General features: G+C 40.1%; 2 protein-coding genes across 3 annotated transcripts in view; one reads left to right on the forward strand and one right to left on the reverse strand.

The window, feature by feature from the left end:
- Nucleotides 1–1,176: 1,176 nt before the first annotated feature.
- Nucleotides 1,177–6,338, reverse strand: hibadhb (3-hydroxyisobutyrate dehydrogenase b; the record flags this gene model as incomplete). The annotated part of the gene is made up of 8 exons (XM_079749143.1): nt 1,177–1,766; nt 2,085–2,241; nt 2,351–2,427; nt 2,520–2,653; nt 4,906–5,027; nt 5,123–5,232; nt 5,317–5,477; nt 6,227–6,338. 8 exons carry the CDS (start codon nt 6,336–6,338, stop codon nt 1,608–1,610), a joined length of 1,032 nt encoding a protein of 343 aa, XP_079605269.1. The 3' UTR covers nt 1,177–1,607.
- A 377-nt stretch (nt 6,339–6,715) lies between these two features.
- Nucleotides 6,716–23,175, forward strand: part of tax1bp1b (Tax1 (human T-cell leukemia virus type I) binding protein 1b) — a 31,183-nt gene continuing 14,723 nt past the window's right edge. The window contains exons 1-2 of one of the 2 annotated variants that reach the window (XM_079751909.1): nt 6,716–6,816; nt 8,203–8,395. In XM_079751909.1, coding sequence (XP_079608035.1) covers nt 8,258–8,395 — 138 coding nt within the window. In that variant the 5' untranslated portion in view covers nt 6,716–6,816; nt 8,203–8,257. Of the gene's footprint in view, nt 6,817–8,202; nt 8,396–12,114; nt 15,594–23,175 lie in introns of those variants that run through there. The other variant, XM_079751908.1, reaches the window with a different exon arrangement.

Here is a 23,175-nt window from a genome sequence, read left to right on the forward strand (position 1 = left end):
GTTCTGAAGATAGGTAGGCCTCTGTGTTAATAACAACCACAACAACGTTGTTTCGATTGCGGTTAGGAAGTTAGAAACTCAGCCTCCAGTTTTCCAATAGTCCCTCTGCTCTAACCTTTGAGATCTAATCTAATCTATGTTGAAGAACAATGTTAAAGTAGTGCTATGTTGGATCCCTTTTTGTGTTGTTTTTTTAAAATTGTAAAACATTTGATGTTCATCGAATTCGAAATGTCTACAATAAAAAGGGCAAAGTGTCCCACTAAACGTATGAACGGTTCAGAGGCTCAGTAATTGTTCTGGTCTGGACTTTTATCGCATCATCGTTTCAGAGTTTATTTTGGCCGTGGTGCGCTTCAGTGTTCAGCAGCCAGAGATTAAAGAGAATCAGCCTGCTTTTATTATTTAAAACAAAGTTGATTCTAAACTTCAACGTTATGCATAGGCCTAGCCTACTTCAGATTAGATGGCCGGTTCAGTGTCAATTATGAAAAATGTAGACTTCATACCCAAAGAGTCAATACCACCCAAGCAGATGAGACAGTTCTCGGTCTACAGTGGTTAATAGGCCGTTATGGGCTGTATGTGGCACTGTGGCCCCTGAGTGGCCCCCTCTGCTAGATTGGGCTTGCTTCCTCTCCCATAATGTCCACTTTCTATAGTGGAACGGTTTTATGAAGCTTTTAATATTCTTTTTAAGTAGAAAAAAATGGAATGGTATGGTCCACTGAGGGTGACCCACTATAAACCCAATAGCTTGATACATACTAATTCATTGGTATTTAACCACTGTACAGATTGTATCGTTTCATTGGCCTACAGATTATTTGCTGTTATTTAACACGATTATCTCAAAGCTTTGTGGAACCATGCCTAGTTTAAATTAAGATTTAGACCTACTTTATTAATCCCAGACTAGTTAGGCTATCCGTCTCACAGAAGAATCCTGCTCATGAGATTTAAATAGTAAATTGTTTTAACAATTTAAACACAATTGTGTAGTTGTTTGAACAAATTACTTCTACGTGAAGCAAATGCTCTAATTGTAATGCCTATTCAATTATTTCAACTACATTACAATGCATGCGCAGATTGGAAAGATAATATTTTGATGGTTCTAGCAAACCAATTCAAGTTACCTTTGTTTAGAACAAGACCCAGTTTAAGTTTATGCTATCTAACTTTATTGTGAACACCGATATGACTTAATCAATCTCAAAGTAACCATTCCAATGTCAACAGAAAATAATTCCATTAACAATAGGAAAAAGAGCAAAGTCATAAACAAAACATCTAATCTACAATGACATATTGTCAGTTTATTTTCAACACCAAAATTTCCTCCATTTTGGAGACACAGAAATGCTGTCACATGAGCTTTGCTGTCAGACGCTTTGGACATCCTCCTTACGCCTCTGAAATCACTGTTTAAAATAGGAAAGGAGTGTTTTTCGTGGAAGAAGGCTCACATGGTTGTGTTTGAGATCTCCTCTTTCTCAATTCTCATCTTGACATGAAGAAACAGTATTTTGGGTAAAAACAGTCCCATCTTCCAGAAAAGGGCTAGGCCTCTTAAGGCAGTGGCCTTGGCTGGAGTCTCGCTTTCTCTACTGGCCCTCCTCCTCGCGAAGGAACTGGAAGACCGAGGAGAAATCTTTGCTGGCGTAGCCCCGTGCGCACATCATGCGGTAGATCTGGTGGGCTAAGGACCCCAGGGGCACCGGTGTCTTTGTGTTGGTGGCTGTGTTCTGGGCCAGACCCAGGTCCTGGAGGGAGAGAGGGAGTGTGGAAAAAGATGGACATTTCAAGGCAAACAGAATTTAGAAAAGACAAATAAACAACCTTTCGATTTTACTATTGAACATATTGGATGTAGGGTAACAGCTCATAATTGGCATCATAATAAAACATGAAAAATATGAAGACTTCAGAAAAATATTTATACCATGATCCGTTTTACTACACTAGATATCTCTGCAGAGTTTTGATAAAAAGTTGGACTAGGGGTCACAAATAACAATATAATTCCAGATAATTCAAGTGGACAAAAATCCTGTTCCTTTCATGACATTGAATGAACGGACCTTGGCCATCAGCTGGGTGCCGAAGCCCCCCTGGTAGTGGTTCCCCGACGGAACCCCCTCCATGACCCCGGGGACAGGGTTGTAGGTGTCGCTGGACCAGCAGCGACCAGAACTCATGTTGAGGATCTTGGCCAGTAGTTTTGGATCAAGGCCTAGTCTGTTCTCAAATTATTTTGGAGGGGTTTGGAGAAAGGGCCATGTCACCAGTGGTATATGTGGTTAAATGGATCATATAGATCAGGAAATATTACTGAAGTAAAGCCCACCTGATTCCCAGGTTCATCGTCTCTGAAGTACCAATCATTCCAATAGCCAACAGCATGTTGTTGCAAATCTTGGCAGCCTACAACAACAACAAAAAATGAGTTAGTGAATCTATAGGTGCGTATATTTCCCATAAAATAGTCAGATCCTCTCCATCATGCTGACTCTTACCTGACCAGTTCCGACCTGACCGCAGTACACCACGTTGGCTCCCATGCAGTTCAGAAGCTCTTGGGCCGCAGTGAACTCCGCCTCAGCTCCTCCCACCATAAAAGTCAGTTTCCCTGAACTGGCAGCTCCCACACCTAAGGAAAGGGAAAAACAGGATGTTTTGAGCAAATCACACCAAACATTTAGTTTTTTGCCAAAAAAATAAAATAAAAATCATACTAAATTAGCTGGCTAAGGTAGCTGACAATGATGCTGAGGATGAGACACAATCAGCTGCTTTACTGTACTGTTCCCTGTTCTTCCCACTTAAGCGCCAAGCACACACACAGCACAGATTTCAGTTAATCTGTGTAGCTCCATAATACAAACAAAATCATATCGGTTTAATTGAGCTCGAAGGGCTTGTTTTTTTACACTTGCTGTCTATTTTGGACGCAGATTTTCCTATGTTTTCCAAGTATTCCTATGAATAAATAAAACTTGAACACAAGATATTTGTTGCCTGTTTTACGAACAAATCCAGTTCCACAAACAATTTCTTGACAAATTAACATACAATCTGCTTTAGGAATATCAATGATTGGACCAATGTTAGTTTTCTTGCTTTGAGTACAAATTCAGATGGTTCTCATCCATTTTTATTTTAAATTGAGACATTTTTTTTAAGAAATGCAATGCATTGTGGTGTGACTTTCAGCATATGAAGTTAGTGAGCAAGTCTGAAAGCCAAGAGTTGTGGATTTGTTTTCTAATGTTGGACGCTTCAATCTGTGCGGTCCTTCCCTGCAACAAAAACATCTCAATTTAATGCAGACCATGTTAACCTTTCCACTTTTTTTCCCAAAGCAAACCCATTTCACTGTCAGGGATATTTAATCCAAGCCTTGCTCCAACATACAATAATTGAGACATGTGGCACCACATATCTTGTCGGACTGGATAGAAATGGTCATTTGGCATTGCATGACATTCATAATCCCAAATGATCCTTGGAGCAGTTATTAAACACGCTAAAATAGACCAATTCAAAGTTCAGTGCAGCAAAGTTCTGAGAGTCCCAGGTCTGAAAAGGTGCAATGCAACAGCAAGTGAAGGTTTCAGATGTCAGGGTTCACACTTCCTCATATTCCACTCCAACCTCAATTAGCTAATGCCTATTGATATATGAGTGTTTGCTTAATAAAACGTGTGAGTCGTGGATAACTGGATATTGAACACTTCAGAAATGGGTTACGCATTGCCAGTGGCCATCATTCATTTAATTGAATGCCATTTTGTCACAATTCCTTAAATAATAGCCAAGATCTGAAAGAACAGGCATAAATTACTATTTTGCAGGCCTCTGCAAACGAGATTATGAACATTCTACTCAACTCCTAACTTGGATCCCATTTTATTTGTAACATAAGTGCAAAGATGAAGTGGCCCGACGCCAAGAAGGCTATTGCCATGGTGTGTGGACAGTCTGTCTGGGTGCGTTCTTCAGGGCTAAGCTTCTCATACACAGTGCAATGCCACCATGTGTGCCAAATTTCCTTCTACAAAATTGCTATAAGAAAACTCTATACTGAACAAGGTTGGCAAAACCAACTTGTCCTTCCTCATTTCAGAGCTAGGAGCCAAAGCTGAAACAGGTTTTTTTTTTATTTACAGTTGAAAAGGAATGAGTCACTCCAAATTGACTATTAATGAGTTAAAACATGGCATGCATGTGTCAGAAACACTATGTGCGTTGGGTGGAGCACTCCCCACTTAGCAAAACAACGCAGCACTGTTGCTTCACAGCACTATAGTAGAGGTTGGAGATATGGTTCATCATGATGCCCTTTTTTTATTAAATAATATTTTAATAAAGGGCATCCATCCATGTTCCCTCAAACAGGGATTTGGGAATAGAGTTCAATAGAAATCGTAGCTATCTAGAAGCCTTAGAATGACGACCTATACATTTTGTTCAAAAGCTTCAAAATTATTTATTAAATGTTACAGAATCTTCCAAGAACTATTCAAGAGTAAGAACAAAAAAATAGTTTTATAATATTATGTAAGGGTGCATTATTCCTTAAGAGCTTGATGCTATGTGTGCAGAGACAGAGAGAGACATAATTATCCATTCTAATAGGTGTCTAATTTGATTAATAATTAAGAGACAAATCTCTCTAGGGTTGAACTATTTTGTTCAGAATAGGAATATTCAAGGATTATTAGAACTTGTTACAATATTAAATGAAAACAATGAATATGCTGAATACATATTTACCTTGAACTCTAGTGAGCCATTCTGCAATCTTCAAAGAATCTCTTTAACCAGGCCAACGCATACTTAATATTTAAGGCATCCTTTAGGTGTGCAAAAATATATTTATAATAAATAAAAAAGATTGACCTCCTGAAACTGGTGCATCCATAAAAACAGCCCCCATCTTCTCAGCTGCGGAGGCCATCTCCTTAGACACCGCTGGGTCGATCGTGCTGGAGTCTATCAGCAGGGAGCCCTTCTTCACCTTCCTGTTGAGCCAAACGCCCATCAACTTCATACAGCTGATGTAATGGTGACATTTGGACTTAAACATAACTAAATTAAGGTAATAAAAAAGGGGTACTTGAGAATGCCATTGGGCCCTGTGTACACATCAATAACATTAGGACTGGAGGGAAGCATGGTGATGATGCGGTCTGCCTTGTCTGCCACTTCAGCGGGATTATCCAGAATCTAAGAACAAACAAGAGCACATCATGAGGACAGATCACACATTACATGCTTTAGAAGTGTTTGAGCCATTTAAAAAGTTCTCACCTGAGCCCCTAGCTCTTGCAACTCTTTGCAAGACTCTGGGAACACATCTGTAGCAATGACTGGGTATCCATGTTTCAGCAGGTTCTTTGCCATTGGGTTTCCCATATTGCCCAGTCCAATGAATCCCACTTGTGTCTTTGAAGCCATGGATCTTGTTGACACTTAACATACAAACAAAAAGTTTGCAGTAGACAGCATCATATTGATAATATCGTCGAATATTAATACAATTTCTCCACCTTGACAGTAGATTGCCAGCCGTTTGTAACCATTAATAGCAATGTAGTACAAGGTCCTTCCGTATTTCTGACGTATTACTGAACGCTTAATGCCTGCCCTTCAAGATCAATGTCATCTAAATGCTAATCATGCACCTTCACTTTATTTACTTGCAGTAAATAATTCTGCTAAAATTACATTGTATAACGAGTTTTTGCATTTCATTTGACTTTACGTAGCATTCAGATTTTCGAGGGTACAATGTACATTCTACAATGCTCGATCCGTTTGCCTTACCAACTGGTTTCATGTCTAGAACACCGGAAATATTGGTTTAAAGCGTACATATGTAGAATCCTATTCCCTCCACTACCAAGCGTTAGAGACCCTAACCACACAACAGGAGACGGAATGGAATGACTTCAGCGCGTCATGCAGTCAACATAGGTCAACTTTGGTTTAGACGACAGTCAAACACTAATTCTGGCATTTTCATATCGCCAAAGAGCCCAGTTTAACAAAGTTAAAGATTTTCGCCACGTTTAACGTACGTTACGTACAAAAGCATACTCTTCGTTATATCAGGTAACCGAGAAAGCACGCGTAAAAATAGGTTTAAAGACGATGTTATAATTTTCAATAGGTGCATAGCATTGCAACTTGTAGAAACACTTCGTTTGACATCCCTTACCGAACGCAAATCCAACATGTTTGATAAACCTTGCCCCCAGGTACCGCGACCCTCTCAGAGCGACCGCCATGCTTCTTCCTCTTGACCTCAGCTTGACGTCAGAGGCGGACATATATCTGACCCCCACCAATCACAGCACGGCAGCCTCCACAGCGAGAGCCAATGAGGTAAGAGGGCGTGTCTGGGTTGGCCCGTACATTACGACACGTTGCTGTCTACATACTAAAATATGATTTTGTATTACAGTATACCGACTCATTTTATAAGCGCGTTCATTTAAAGCTTCTGTACACCAATTATGAATTTACGTACGGTGTCCCCTGTAAATACACCCGTAACAGTAAAGTTATTACCATTTAAATTTCAATTCAAACGGTTTCTAAATGTATACCAACAACATTCATAACGTTTTCGACCGAAGAATGTAAATTTAAATTAAATATAGATCAACCTTTGGGAGTCCAGTTTTACCCGGAAGTGACGTAATGTTTTGTTATTCCAGGAAGAGGACTGGAAAGTACAGAACTGCGTAGACAATTATTCTGGCAGATTTGTTCGGTTTTTCCTCTACATTTAGACATGACAACGTGGTGAGTTCATATTTTGCCTAATGTTGATGTAAAGTGTTTTTTTCTAAAGGCTTATTTCCTATCAGATGTGACGGTTATTTAATGTAACTAGGTCGTTAGCTAGATGGCTAATCTTGTCGAGCAGCTGGTCATATCTTTCTGGAGGACAGAGTAACACAGAGACAGAGTAATAAAGAGTACATAGAGACAGAGTACATTGAGACAGAGTAACACAGAGTTCATAGAGACACAGTGCCAGCCCATTACAAGGGGGAACCGGTGTTCTCAGGAAACACTGATGGTTGAGGATTAAATCGCATTAATATTTGTTCATCGTAGTTGTCATCAACGATGTCAGGATGTTAAGATAAACGATGCTCTCTCTTAACAAACAGGCTAGGGCTTACCTAACCCTAACCATTAATGCAGCTACAGTTATAGTTACAAAATAAATGAATTACTATTAACATTACAACCTGAGGATTTATATGAAAAACAGAACAATAAGAAGACAGGACATATGCGTTCATATACGCCCTATAAGAAGTGATGGGCATTCAGGGCCCAGTGCGTCTAAAGCTTGAAGCCCTGTGGGCCTAACACAAAGTTAGTAACGTTATGGGAATTAACTTAATACTACTAGTGCCATATTGATACAGTAAAAAATGACTTAAAGCTCTCATACTACATAGGCTACATTAATAATGTTAGATAATAGAATAACATAGTTTATGTTTTGATTTTACTTTTACCTACCAGGGTTTTATTTTTGTTCAACCCCTGTGTTTGTTCTCATTGATTTAACGACTTTTGATATGAAAGGACTTAATGATACGCTCTGTTCTTTGTAAAACAAACTAAGATTTATTAAACAACTACTGAATTAAACCAGCACAATAAGCTTGATACAATCAGGATTATTGTGCCGATTTAATTTGTTATTACATCATGCCGATGTGGAAGTTATCCACATGATGTAAGTTAACAATATAGAATGTAAATCAATTCGCTTTTCTGTATTTGTTATTTATTCCTGTTTTAAGCATTATTGAAGAATCAAGGCCTGAACCTAACTATGAAAAAAACAAACAGTATCTTTTGAAAAAATGGTTTGCAATAGCATTTGTGGCCTAGCTGTCATTTATATTGCAATATTTAGAGAATGATGTGATAAATTGCTGACCTTGGTTTGCGAGGATAGGCTAAATATGTTTATAGGTTTGGATTGTTGTTTTCATGGTAACATTTTATTTTCCTCAGCTGAAGCATTATGTCCGATGCCAGACCCTTCATTGACACATCCTAATTGGGTTTACCCTACTAGTTTCTCAGATACGGGTTGTTTATTATTGCACAATAATGATAATGTTATCTGCTTTTGCTCTGTCATGTTATATTTCTCTGTAGCCACTGCTGAGTGTTTCACAACCCTCTTCAAGAGAAAACATCAACAGAATACAACATGGACATGTCAAACTTTGCCCATGTCATTTTTCAAAATGTGGGTAAGAGCTACCTGCCACATGCTGCCCTGGAGTGTCACTACACCCTAACACAGTTCATCAAACCTCATCAGAAAGACTGGGTCGGCATCTTTAAGGTAAGCACAATTTCTTAGTATTTTTTAAGGAATCGTTGGATTTACTTATGACAGGTTACATTTATTAGAATGTATTGGCAGCCTATATCCTCCGATAGCCTTTATTAAGGGGAATATCCTTTTAGGGCAAACCTTTTACCGTACCTCCTAGACTTCACTAAATGGTTGATGAATCAAGGACATTATCAGAGCTATGAAGAGTAATTGACCTACCTTCTAAATCTTGACTTGTTACTTTTAGAAACCACTTGACATGTTTGCCTGAAGTTTTTGGTGCAAATAGATGGAAAGCCCTTACACTTGCACTTAAAGGAGAGTGAGACAGTTGATGCATTAATAAGATAAAAGTGAATTCCATATGTGAGGATTTTGAGTGAAGTGGAATTCAAAAGTTTGGAAAGTGGAGCCAGGTTTTCTGCACACTTGAATTTCCCAGATGGATCCACTTAAAGGGAGCATGTTGAATCCAACATGGAGGAGGATGTCATTAATTTTCACCTCCTCTGCAGTGAGCGGGAATGAGGACAGCACAGGGCTTTGACTCATGCTGAAGCCTGCTTCTTCACCAGGGATCTGTAGATATTTTTTTTCTGGGACTAAATTTAAACAGTTGTAAACTGGTAGGCCTAGTTGCTCTGCTTGAAATTGTGGCCCACAGCCGGTAACGTTTCTAAAGCATTATTCACATTTGATCAGATGGGCAATGTTTTGTTTGACGACATGAAGTTATAGAAGTAGGGAGTTATGAATATAAATCCCCATCATTACTACCATTCTAACAATGACTACATGAGAGGAACTGTTTCAGCACTCTAAGGAGGTTAATGAATGTTTTTTGCTCTAATCCATTCAACCTGGTCTCACAGAAATCTGTGAAATGACCATGGGTGCTTAAGTCAAAATCCGTGGTGGTCTCACGGAATCACTGCAATTTCCGTGATGCGGCCGAGGATTTTGCTCCAATGCAAGTTATGACACTCATATTCCGTGGCACACACAGGTCCCCATTTCAACGACCGAGTCGACCCCGGGCACTTAACTCAAAATCCATGGTGGCCCCATGGGATCCCTTAAATTGTCTGTGATATGGCCATGGATTTTGCTCTAATGCAAGTTAATGACACTCATATTCCGTGGCGCACACACAGATCCAGTGGTGTAGTCTATTTTATTGTAGTGTGTATACTGTGATGATTCCCTCCCAGCCTCGTACACACCCGTCCCGCCGGTATACGTACGTGTGTGGCGCTTATGGGGTGTCGCACCACAATCAATAACGCGTGGGGTCTACAACCCGCTGCATGGATTTAAGAGTGCAACGATTATCAACATCATGGAAAGCTGAATAGGCTTATCCATTTTAATAACAGTATAGTATGAACAAATAAAACGCAAAAATGACAAGCTGTCCTTTGTGTATCTATAGTAGCAATAGCACCTGCTGTTTACAACAAGGTCAAAATCTACTCAAAATAATTTTATGAACTGTTTACAACCATGGCTAACCAATGCATGAGAAGGAGATGAAAGGAGATTAATGTTCCACTCTTTCAATTGCTCTAATTATAGCTTTAACTTTTGTTATCTAACATACCATACAGTAATTTAATTTTGTAAAAGTCTGATACTGCACCTTAAAAATGACTGAATTAGCTATACTCTCATTTGCATATTAATTAACTTTATGAATTTCAATTGTGTATACCAACTGCATGTTGGCTGACATTTACCTAACCTTCTTTCCCTCCACTCTAACCAAGGATGCCTGTTTTTAAATTCCTTAGCCTGACACAGTCCGAAAGGCTGGTCAGGGGTTCTCATCTAAAAGTAACAAGGAGATATACAGTGGGATTAAAACATTGTCTTCTGTTGACTACTTGTTATGTGGTATACATATTAATATGGGAGGACTGGACACACACACATTTTAATTCTTTATTTGAATCCACCAATCACATTACAAGAGACAGGATTCAAATATTTCAGAGATAAGATAGGTCTTTGTTCAAGGGTACCAAAAACATCTCTTGCGCACACGGCCAGACTGCCTATCACTGCTGATATGGAGCAGAACTTTGCTAAATGTTTAGATTTTCTGCTGGAGAGCCCTGCCAGCCTTAACCCACTGTAAACACGGTTGTGGACATGCCCCAAGCTGCCAAAAATAAACACTATTAGCTTGCATTGGTAGCCTAGGTCCCTTAGTACTTCCAGAATGGGCTGGTACTTAACGATTTTATCGTTGAAAGCAATTTCCATGTACAGATCAAACACACAGCCTATCTCAAGTAGGAGCACTTCCCTTCTGTCTCTGTTTAAAAACAAAACATCAGGGGTATTTGGGATGTTACAAAACACATCAGTAGAGCTGTTAAACCATTCCGGCATGATACGTGAATGTTTGTACATGGTCACATTTTCTAGAAATACTTCTTTAACATTGCTGGAAATCAGATCGACAAGTCGGTCATGACGTGCAATACACCCACACACAACCCCACCCCAACCCTGCTTCGTAACAGAGACAGGGCAGAGCGCGAGCATGCAGGGGGAATTTTATGACTGGTGAATGTAGGAGATAACTTCCCCTGCTAAAAGTATTTTATTGCAGTTACACCCAACCGGTATTTGCGAAAAATAAACACTGAATTAAAAGTTCTGTCCCAAAACGATTGATACGTATCCGTGCACATTTTTTAAGTGGGTATATGGAAATCCTGGAGCGTTCCTAGTGGGTATACGGCGTATACCTGCGAATCACGTAGACTACACCACTGCACAGATCCCTGTTTCAACGACCGAGTCAACCAAGGGCGCTTAACTCAAAATCCGTGGTGGCCTCACAGAATCATTTAATTTTGCTCCAATGCAAGTTAATGACACTCATATTCCGTTGCACACAAACAGATCCCCGTTTCAACGACCGAGTCAACCTAGTCTCACAGGGATCCTTGAATATTAGTGCTGTCAGTTTAACGCGTTATTAACAGAGTTAATGCAAACCAATTTTGACGGCGTTCATTTTTTTATTGCGCGATTAATGCTCTTTTGGCTGGGCAAACTTTGTAGTTTTTTCACCTGCTGTCTAGCAACAACTAGTCACGTTAGAAAAACTACAACACCATACCGGATCTAGCTACACCGGAAACAAAACAACAAGCACGCCGCACAAACTTGTTGGGTCAAGCAAGGATACGGAGCGGGTGAAAAACTCCTTAAAAGAGTTAAAAGAGTAAAAGTGTGTGTGTGTGTGTGTGAGCGGCCCCTCCCGAAGTGGTACAGCCCAGGTGGGCATTGAACTGCGATTGGTCAGAAGGACGTAACAGCTAATGACAACATTGAACTCTCGTGCAGGCTCGAACAGTGTGACACACAAACACACACACACTTTTAAGGAGTTTTTCACCCACTTCGTACCCTTGCTTGCCCCAAGAAGTTTGTGTGCCGTGCTTGTTGTTTTGTTTCCGGTGTTGCTAGATCTGGTATGGTGTTGTAGTTTTTCTAACGTGAATAGTTGTTGCTAGACAGCAGGTGAAAAAACTACAACGTTTGCCAAGCTAAAATAGCATTAATCGCGCGACAAAAAAATGAACGCTGTTAAAATCGGTTTGCGTTAAGGCCATTAAGAACGTGTTAAACTGACAGCACTAATATATATATATATATATATATATATGTATATATATATATATATATATATATATATATATATATATATATATATATATATATATATATATATATATATATATATATCTATAACAGTGCAGGCTTCTTCTTTGAGGAAGATCCTCCTTAACATTGTTGAGAATTAAAAATGTAGATTGTCCAGACTTCTGTAATGAATTAATGCCCTTAAATATGACTACTTTAATGCCTTTGAATATATAACGTTCGTTTCCATGGGTAAAGGGACATTAGCATCGCCTATTGACAATTAATTCAGGGAGGACGTTACTCCCTCAGCCTCCATTGACTCCCATTCATTTCCCCAAAAGTACTGGCGGCCGGTGAATAGCATGGGTTTCAATGGGAGAGAGGAGGAAAGTCCTCCTCTGAGTAGGTGTGACCGTAAGGGGTCTGATTCGCGCAAAAATCTATTTGTGCTGCGCTATGAACCATTAAGCAGGATCCCTGGTTGTTGAGCAGTGTTGCCAGATTGGGCAGATTTCCCACCCAATTGGGCTACTTTTAACCACGTTAGGCTGGAAAAATTATCATTGGGCGGGAAATCTGCCCAATCTGGCAACGCTGTCGATAGCAAACCCGTCTGGCACGTCTGGCACTGCAGGATTTGAGTCCCTGGGGGCGTAGTGTGTTAGTGATGGTAGCCTTTGTTACTTTGGTCCCAGCTCTCTGGAGGTCATTCACTAGGTCCCCCCGTGTGGTTCTGGGATTTTTTGTTCACCGTTCTTGTGATCATTTTGACCCCACAGGGTGAGATCTTGCGTGGAGCCCCAGATCGAGGGAGATTATCAGTGGTCTCGTATGTATTCCATTTCCTAATAATTGCTCCCACAGTTGATTTCTTCACACCAAGCTGCTTACCTATTGCAGATTCAGACTTCCCAGCCTGGTGCAGGCCTACAATTGTGTTTCTGGTGTCCTTTTGACAGCTCTTTGGTCTTGGCCATAGTGGAGTTTCGAGTGTGACTGTTTGAGGTTGTGGACAGGTGTCTTTTATAATGATAAGGAGTTCAAACAGGTGCCATTAATACAGGTAACGAGTGGAGGACAGAGGAGCCTCTTAAAGAAGAAGTTACAGGTCTGTGACAGCCAGAAATCCTGCTGGTTTGTAGGTGACCAAATACTTATTTTCCACCATAATTTGCAAATAAATTCTTAAAAAATCAGACAATGTGATTTTCTGGATTTTTTTTTTCATTTTGTCTCTCATAGCTGAGGTTTACCTATGATGAAAATTATAGGCCTCTCTCGTCTTTTTAAGTAGGAGAACTTGCACAATTGATGGCTGACTAAATACTTTTTTGCCCCACTGTATATATATATATATATATATATATATATATATATATATATATATATACACAGACATGAAATGGCAATGGGAGCGTTTCTCAGACTTTTTCATTTTCCACAGAACAAAATGTAAACCAATGCATTTTGAATGAGAGCATTTCTCAGATTTTTTTTTTTTTGAGAGAGAGAGAGAGGGGTCAATGCTTTGTATTATGGATACTCCAATTTTTATGGATACTCCAGCAGATCATATTTATATATAGGTCTTGTGGTCTCCGTATATAATAAATAAATGTATACATACATTTATTTATTTATGTATTAGGCATATTGATGTAACGAGAAAGGATGTAATGATAACACAAAGAAGAAAAAGGCTACATGGCTATAACATGGCTTATAAAGCGTATTACGACAACGAGACGATAGTTGTGGGCCAGCAGAGGCTGAATTTTAACCGAATTCGGCCTATAACCATATCTATAGCCTAACTCTATATACATGTCAAATGTATGATATGCTGTACGTATAGCCTATTTTTTATATGATTGATATTTTAATATTGTCTGGTTATACCTGAACCACACTCCCCATAGAAAAAGTAGGCCTACACTGTGTTAGTTGGTGTTACAACCCTTTTCGTTGATTGGATTGGTGGAAGTGGATTGTTAATGGTCAGATACAGATCTTGTTATAACGATAATAACTACATGATCTACTTATATTATAATTAAATAATTGTATATTTATATATATATAGGGGTACACAGTAGGGGCACACTAGACATAAATAGGAACCACACTCAGGAGGAGGAATGACCTCACACATGATAACTTAATTAATTGTTTGAAATAACCCTGCCTCGTTAAATCAATGAGCTTGGTCTATTGCTTTCAGGAATAGGTTATAAGCTGTGTCACTACAAATTCTGTCCATGCGGATCTCTCAGAGTGACGTAACTAGACACAAGACAGCGATTTAAAAAAAAAAGCGAGTCAAGTTCAATTCAGAAGTAACTTATTATTGCATTCTAAACTGCGGAAAATAGAAAGATATTCCAAGTTGCCTTTTGGAGGGCAATTATATTTCCTAGCCAGCGGACCCTAGTTTACGACAAAACATTTGAAATCGGTTCATCCTATCCTGAGAAAAGGCAGAAAGTGTCTCTCTGGCTCAAAAGTAAGAAATCCTACAACTACCACAGTGCATTGCGCTCGCTGCACCGCCTGCCTGTTTCCGTTTAGAGGGGGAAGGACCCATGGTCCTAGCGCGAGTGTCAGCGCGAGCAAACTTTGTGTAAACAAATCCCCGTGATACGTTGACTACTTGTAACTGAAAGGTTGCTAGTTCGATCCCCAGAGTGTTGATGTGTCCCTGAGCAAGACACTTAACCCTAACTGCTCCTGGCGTGCTGGGTGTCGCCTTGCATGGTTGACTCTGCTGTCGGTGTGTCAATGTGTGTATTAACCGATGTAAGTCGCTTTGGATAAAAACGTCTGCTAAATGCCCTAATTGTAATTGCTCTCGTTTTTTCAAACGCAATGATGCCCAGTGGTTGTTGGGTACCCGGTTGCACCGAAAAGACGAGGATGGGACAAAGAGTAAGTTTTCACGTTTTTTCAGTGAAAGTCGATCAGTGTTGCAAACTATGGCTGCTGGCGATTAACAACCCCACAATTGGAGAAGACACCGGTATGGAAATTATAAAAGGAAAAATGATGTGCAGTCTCCATTTCAAACTGGAGGATTATGATGTAAATCTTTTCGGCATGATGAGGCATGCTCTCAAACCAACTGCTGTTCCGTCCGTCTTCGCTGTGGGCCCGTTCCCAGATCACTTAACAGGCTGGGGCTTCTAATGCACCTCCCCAGCAAAACGCACTCGCCTACAGGTAAGACTGTCGTAATATTCTACTATATTTCTGTTTACAAAGTACACAATAATAGCTGCTATTGGGGCAAATTGCTAAAATTGTTCAAAAACAAAGTAAAGCAGCTTTGTTTATCGCTGTTATAATCGTATGTTCTCCAGGCAAACAAAACATGTTTTTAAACGACATCATTTTCAGTGAGATAGAATCTAATGTTATACTAGTAATAACTGTTGTCTTTATGGTGATATTTCAGAATCCGATTGCTTCAGCTGCTGGGATAGTGGGATCAGAAGATCAATTCCAAGGCCAGTCTACTTCTCAAGCAACACTCTCAAGCAGAGAGGTATGCTACAAATTGTGTACAGTATAATAGTGTATGTGTTGTGGAAGCAAATGCATATTGAGCAGTTTTATGTTATTCTTGTCCCTACATTCAATTTTTTATAGTTTTATGTGTATTTCCTCTCGTCTTTATTTTTTATGGCCCCTATAAGGGAACTTGCTGTGAATAAATCAGCCTGATGGGTGGCCGACACCCTAAACTTCCTGATTGTTTCAAAGAAAACCCATTTCATTTGCATCATCCTGGTGACTGCCAGGGCCCTATTTTAACGGTCTGAAACGCAAGTGAGAAGCGCCAAGCACAAGTAGCTTTGTGGGCGGTTCTATGGCGATGTCGCTATTTTTTGTATAATAGAATAGAAAAGAAAAATAAATCTTGGCAAGACATTCATTTTTACCACATTAATCCTACCTATCAATGACAGAGGAAGAGAATTCCACCGCTTGAAATCTAGTCCAAGCTGGGTAACCAAAGGGACATAATTGGCAGAATAGAGAGAAGGCAAGGTGCGGGTCACATTAATCCCTAAATATTTAAACCCCGAGGGGCTGAGCTTAAAAGGAATATCGGACTGTTGGAGTTGTAAAGCTAGGGTGTTTTATAGGATAGCATTCACTTTTAAGTAGATTAACTTGATAACCTGAGAAAGAGCCAAATCTCTCCAGTAATGATAAAATTGACGGAATAGTAGTCAGGGGGTCCGATATATACAAAAGAAGGTCGTCAGCATAGAGAGACAATTTTAAGTCAATGCCAGAACGAGGAATGCCGTGAAAGTGGGGGAGAGATCTTAAAGCAATGGAGAGGGGCTCTATGGCCAAAGCGAAAAGTAAGGGGGAGAGGGGACAGCCCTGTCTAGTACCACGTGATAATGTGAAATATTTAGAACGGGAATTATTTGTGTGGACACTTGCTTGAGGGTTGGTATACAGAAGTCGAATCCAATAAATAAACCTGTTCCCCAGGCCAAACTGTTGTAGAACTTCAAAAAGATATCGCCATTCTACCCGATCAAATGCTTTCTCAGCATCGAGCGAAATAACAACTTCGGGCGTTGAGGCGGAATGACCAGAGAAAATTACATTTAAAAGTGTTCGGACATTGAAAAACAGCTGGCGCCCTTTGATGAAGCCATTCTGTTCCTCCGATATGATGACAGGAAGAATCTTTTCAAGACGAGTTGCTAAGGTTTTGGCTAAAATCTTAACATCAACATCAAGAAGTGACAGAGGCCTGTACGAGGCACAAGAAACAGGGTCTTTTCCTTTCTTCAAAAGAAGGGATATGGACCTGTCGGACTGGTGCAAGAAACTGAATGTACAAATGATCGCTGAGAATACATTCTATGAGATGCAGAAGGCTTACTTGCACCCTGCCATTGAAGACCTGTATCAAGAACATAGAAAATATATCATGGCCAGAGTGTACCTAGAACAGGAGGATGGGAAGAAGCTACCCTTGACAGGGGATGGCCGGTGTGACACGCTAGGTTTCAGTGCCAAGTACTGCTATTACACCCTCATGTTGGCAACACAAAGGAGATTATTCATACAGAACTGCTGCAGGTAAATAAAAGATTAACACTGGAAAATAAAAATATATGAAATTACAATTGTTGCTGTGAAAATTGTTATTCAATTCAAGTAACTATTAAACTTTATTTTCTAGTCTACAGAAGCCGGCAGCTCTGTTGCCATGGAACCACTCGGTTTCAAAAGGGGCATGAAGGAGATCATGATCACGGACCGCTCCACATCGATGCGTAAGGTCATGAGGGAAGAATTCCCCAATGTCCAGCATGAGTTTGACATCTGGCATACAGCGAAAGGTACGTATTTTAGGCCTTCACTGTACACACACTCCCAAACATAATCCTCCACCATTCTTCAGCCCTCCCCATTCACACATCATGTCCAGAGCTTTGCAGCACAGAGTGATTTATATATTCCAGATAAAAGGATGGGATTTGGCTGTACTTTACAACAAAAAATAAACAAATGCTGTTGTGAGGTGACCAAACTTCTGTTAAATTTATTCTTTCAGGTTTCAGGAAGGAGATACAGTGTAAAGGAAAAATTAAAGGGAACGATTCTTGCTGCATGGAGCTTTTCCCTTTTATTTTATTGCATACAGGGCCTTTGGAGGTCTTTCACATTGCACTGCTGAAGTACCTCCCAAAAAGGCAGGCATTCTCTTTCCAGGGAATGAGAGAAAGGGGTCATCTTGCACGTTTGGAGCACAATGAAAACATTGTCAAAAGAAAGCAGGCCACAACCAAGACAGGTGTGTAGTAAGAGTTGCACAATGAATAAGAATATAATTTTCACAGCTTACTCAGGTTGCAGATTTAGCTGATTAATTAGGGTATTTCATTTGAAAAAAGTACAACATGTCAAATGTTGTCTTTATAGTCTTTTATCTATAATTATTTTTCATTTTTTTTGCAGGACAACCACGCTTCAACCAAGTATTTTGCAAGAGATCCAAGCAGTGGGTCGTGAAGCAGATTTTCATTCCACACACCACCCAGTTCATTGACACTCTTGTCAAGTGTCATAGACAGAAGACGAAACCCAAACATTCTATATAAGATTTCAACAGCCTTACTTGCCCTGCCCCAGCCTGTGCTGCCACCTAACATTGCACCAGTGCCAAAACCACCAAAGGAGGCGGCAGTTGCTGACTTTAAAAGCCGCTTCTGAGAGGGACATTTGACCATGGCACATCTTTGGAATTTCAACAACTTCAAAATCTGCTGCATCTCATCACTCATCAGTATAGTACTTTCTATTCTCACGCCTGTAAACTGTTGAAAGACATGAAACAGATGGCCATGTTCAAACATACTGGGGAAAATAGTTATCCTAATAAGCTTGAATACTTTACAAAATCACTCCCTAAAGAGCATGTTTTATTTTTCATATTCTTTTCTCTTTATTTTATTGCATACTGGGCGGCTGGAGGTCTTTCACAGTGCACTGCTGAAGTACCCATGGGGGTGGATAGCATGGGCATCGTCACTACCTGGAGCCTGGGTCTGTTGAAGGAGGCGTTGTTATTTTTAGGCTGTGATAGGCATGTGATAGTATATGATAGGTAGAATCGGCATTGACACAACCTGGAGCTGGCATGTATGGAGCCTGGGTCTGTTGAAGGTGGCGTTGATGTTTTTAGACTGTGATAGCCATATGATAGGATAGGATAGGTAGAATCGGCATTGACACAACCTGGAGCTTTCATGTACGGAGCCTGGGTCTGTTGAAGGTGGCGTTGCTTTTTTTAGGCTTTGATAGCCATAGGATAGGATAGGATAGGTAGAATCGGCATTGACACAATCTGGAGCTTGCATGTACGGAGCCTGGGTCTGTTGAAGGTGGCGTTTCTGTTTTTAGGGTGTGATGGGATAGGTACATTCTACCTATTTTCTTTATTTATTTTAACTTATCTTTTATAACAAAACATTTGTTTTTAAATTGTATCTTTGTAATGTTGATATATTGGATCATTTTCCATTGTGAATAAAATCTTATTGTTTTTACCACCTTACATTGGATTCCTGTATAAACCCATGTTCACCATAACAAACTTGTGTGTCCCACTCACATGGTTTAACCATATGGTTAAAACTACAACTTATGTGGTATAAATCACGAAGATGCAAAGTAGGTTCAACATGCAGCGATCATGTATGAATGTAGCAACAATAGCTTATCTGAAGTACTTTAGGTATCTGTAACAGGTCCACAAATGCACAAAGGGGAGCAGGCAGGGGTGCTGTCCCTCAGCGGGTGGTCTCTTTTATTGTTTTTAAAACGAGAACACACAAACTCGTAATGGTAATGAAAAAGGGGTTCGTTCCCACAATGTCTCTCTCTCTCTGGACTCCTGCGGGATCTCGGGGGTCCGTGCTCCGGGTTTTCCTTCTCCTACTACAACAGAAAGCAGGCACATAAGTACACCCTCCCTGATTGACCTGAGTGCAGACACCTGCTCACCACCAGGTCCAATCCCCCCAGCCAATCCCGTGCGCTCCCAACCTGTCCATACTCCCCCTGCAGGCCAGACGTCGCACGTCCCCCCACAGTATCATTTGTATATTACTGTACAGCATAAAAACATTTGCTAATTACAGTAGCTCAGCATATCAAGTATTTGTAAACCTTTTCTCCCCAGTTTAAATAAGTGTTCATCTTATACAGCAGGCCTACTTTAATGTACCAGCACTTGATATAGTAAACAAATCACAACAACCAACATGAATTTGAAGTTTTATTCATAAAATATAAACTATATACAAAAATAAAATGTATGGTGCATTTGCTAATAATCACAGCTCATCTTGGGCATCTACTGTCTCCTGGTAGCCACGGTACTGCCCATCTTGTGCTTGGTAATTAGCCCTGATGGCCTGGATAACACAGGTTGGCAAAACAAGGCGATTGCCTCTCCCAAGTCTCTCGCCTTGCAGTACCCACTCCAGGAAATGCCAGTAAGATGTAAGCTGATACTGTCAAAGAAAGAATAAAATTAGCAAAGCAAGATAAATTATGCCTTGAGTAGCCTATACAGCATTACACAGACTTCAAGATAACGTAACGTAGCCTATGCTCTGCCAATAAGGTTGGCTACTTTCGGATAACTACATTGTCACGTTCCCCGGGACTCAATACTATTGTAGCCAATGTGTTAGTAAAAAAAAAAGTACTCTGTGCTCAGACATCCGTTTCTCCCGGCGGGCTTTGGCTGGCGCTTCCAGTTCACTTTCTGGGTCCGGAAACATGTGTCCAATACCCAACTGTTCAGATGAGGCGTAAAGCCTGGGTGAGAGGTTACACACACGGCCCCGTCCTCGCTAGATTCAGCCATTTCTTCTCGAAGAAACTGGCATCTGTGAAATTCCCTGCAGCACAGGGACTCTGTGAGTGCCCATAGGTGAACAGAGCAAACATGTACACCACCAGTTCACTTCGGCGCGCTCCGGTTCCTCGTCCTCGGCAACAGGCAAGGCTTGTTCAGCTGCAGCCTCAGCAGCCTCCGCCTGTATTCTTCTCAATTCTTCCTCGCTGTATTCTGGCTCATACAAACTTCTTCCTCAAACTTCGGCTGTTTCCCATTGCAAATTTGCTTCTGCCATGGAGGTTTGTGAAGGTCTCGGGATAAACGGTGAAGAAACATGGCGGACATTGTGTTTACACCTAGTACGCAAGCTCCCGCCTCCCTCATTCCTTTTTGGTGGGCTTACAATTTTGCAGAAGTGGTGTAGTCCTCGGCCCTTCTAGCAGGCCAAAAGAAATTCTCCCGAGATGACGTCAAACGCGTCATTTGACGTCATCTCGGGAGAAAATTAGATCAGGAAAGCTCGGCCAAGGGAAGACTGGGTTAGACTGAGGGAAAAAAAACATTTTTTTTATATTACAATAGCGATTTTATAATGATAGAACACTGGTTCTGAATGGGTGAAGTATCCCTTTAATATTGAATTAATTACACATTCAAATATATATTATCTATTTATAGATATATATAAATATACAATTATTTAGTTATAATATTATAAGTAGACCATGTAGCTATTATCGTTATAACAAGATCTGTATCTGACCATTGACAATCCACTTCCACCAATCCAATCAACGAAAAGGGTTGTAACATCAACTACCACGTTGTACTTTTTCTATGGAGAGCATGGTTCAGGTACAACCAGACAGTATTAAAGTATTTATAATATAAAAATGAGGCTATACGAACAGCATATCATACATTTGACATGTATATAGAGTTAGACTATAGATATATGGATAAGGTTATAGGCCGAATTTGGTTAAAATTCAGCCTCTGCTGGCTATCGTCTTGTTGTCTCATTGTACGCTTTTAATAGACCATTTTCGTTGCTTTGAGGAGGTCTGGTAGCCTCTGTATATATATATATATATATATATATATGTATATAATTATTTATTTATTATATATAATAAATAAATATATGTATTTATTTATTTCGTTGCTTCAAGGCCTCGAAGCAACAAAATAAAAAAAAAAATATAAATATGATCTGCTTCAAAAATTTGAGTATCCATAATACAACACATTGACCCTTTGTTGCATTTGTGGTTTGTACATATAGCCTACATAAATAGGGTGCACTGTAATATCTGCGCACACACCTTCTGAAGCTCTCTCTCTCTCTCCCTCTCTCCCTCCCTCCCTCCCTCTCTCTCCCTTGTTTCGTTCTGTGGAGCACGAAAAAGTCTGAGAAATGCTCCCATTCCCATATTGTGTGTGTGTATATATATATATATATATATATATATATATATATATATATATATATATATATATTCACGGATCCCGGTGAGACCAGGTTAACTCGGTCGTTGAAACGGGGATCAGTGTGTGTGCCACGGAATATGAGTGTCATTAACTTGCATTGGAGCAAAATCCGTGGCTGCATCACGGAAATTGCAGTGATTCCATGAGGCCACCAAGGGTTTTGATTTAAGCGCCCGTGGTCATTTCACGGATTCCTGTGAGACCAGGTTGAATCCATCAGAGCCAAAAACCAATCAACTAATCTCAAAAGTACTTTAACCATGTAGCTTTATTAGTCAGATTACTAGGTTTTTGTTTTTTAGGTACTTAAGGTGTGTGTTGAAAGGGAACCACTCCATTCAGTTCACATGGTGCTTTACCAAGAAGCAAGGCATATATCTTATCCAGCAATTTAGACAGACACACACACACACACACACACACACACACACACACACACACACACACACACACACACACACACACACGCGCACACACACATATACACACACACACACACACACGCACACACACACATATACACACACACACACACACCGGGTGTAGGACCGTAAATCATGTAAATGTTCCTGGCTCTCATGCAAGCACTCTGTGGTGCTTGCATGCTAAGAGATCCTTGGATCTGAACTCCCTGTTCTCACCGGCTCAATGTCCTTGCTACAGCTCAGTAAGGTGCTGTAGTGGCTCTAACCTGGTGTTGAGCAGATGCTGTTCTGCCATCTATGTGCTATGGATATATCAATATGTGGCTCTTTGTTTTTTTGAAGACTTAGAAACTATTTCAGAGATGTAATCCAGGCAACATGCAGACTTACAGACATACAGATTCCTAAAAAATGCAGATCTTGTGTGAAATCCATACACGTAAAGATGTTTTATGAATTAAAAAAGATGGCCTTATTGAAGGTCTTGCCTGGAAAGTAATGTAAGGTTATATTTAGGATGAAGCATGTTGTCAGGACAGGTAGTTGGAGTGGCTTAGCAGAAGACACAAGCAGCTTTATAATTAAACTGTCGCTGAGCACAACCCCTGTATATGATTGATGAAAAACCTGCCCATACATTTTGAGTTCTATGTCTGACTGGCACATAGACAGCATACTATCTACTGCAATGCATGGGCTTCTGTTGACACACTCCTTAATGCACAACTTGCTGGAATGTTGGTGAAACCGTCTCTTATAATGTGGTGTTAAAGGATTGCAGGGATTCAATGGGTTATGAGGCTATTCATTAAACTTTCCTTGTCTAA

Source organism: Pollachius pollachius, assembly GCF_949987615.1.
Source record: "Pollachius pollachius genome assembly, chromosome: 1".
NCBI lineage: Eukaryota > Metazoa > Chordata > Actinopteri > Gadiformes > Gadidae > Pollachius > Pollachius pollachius.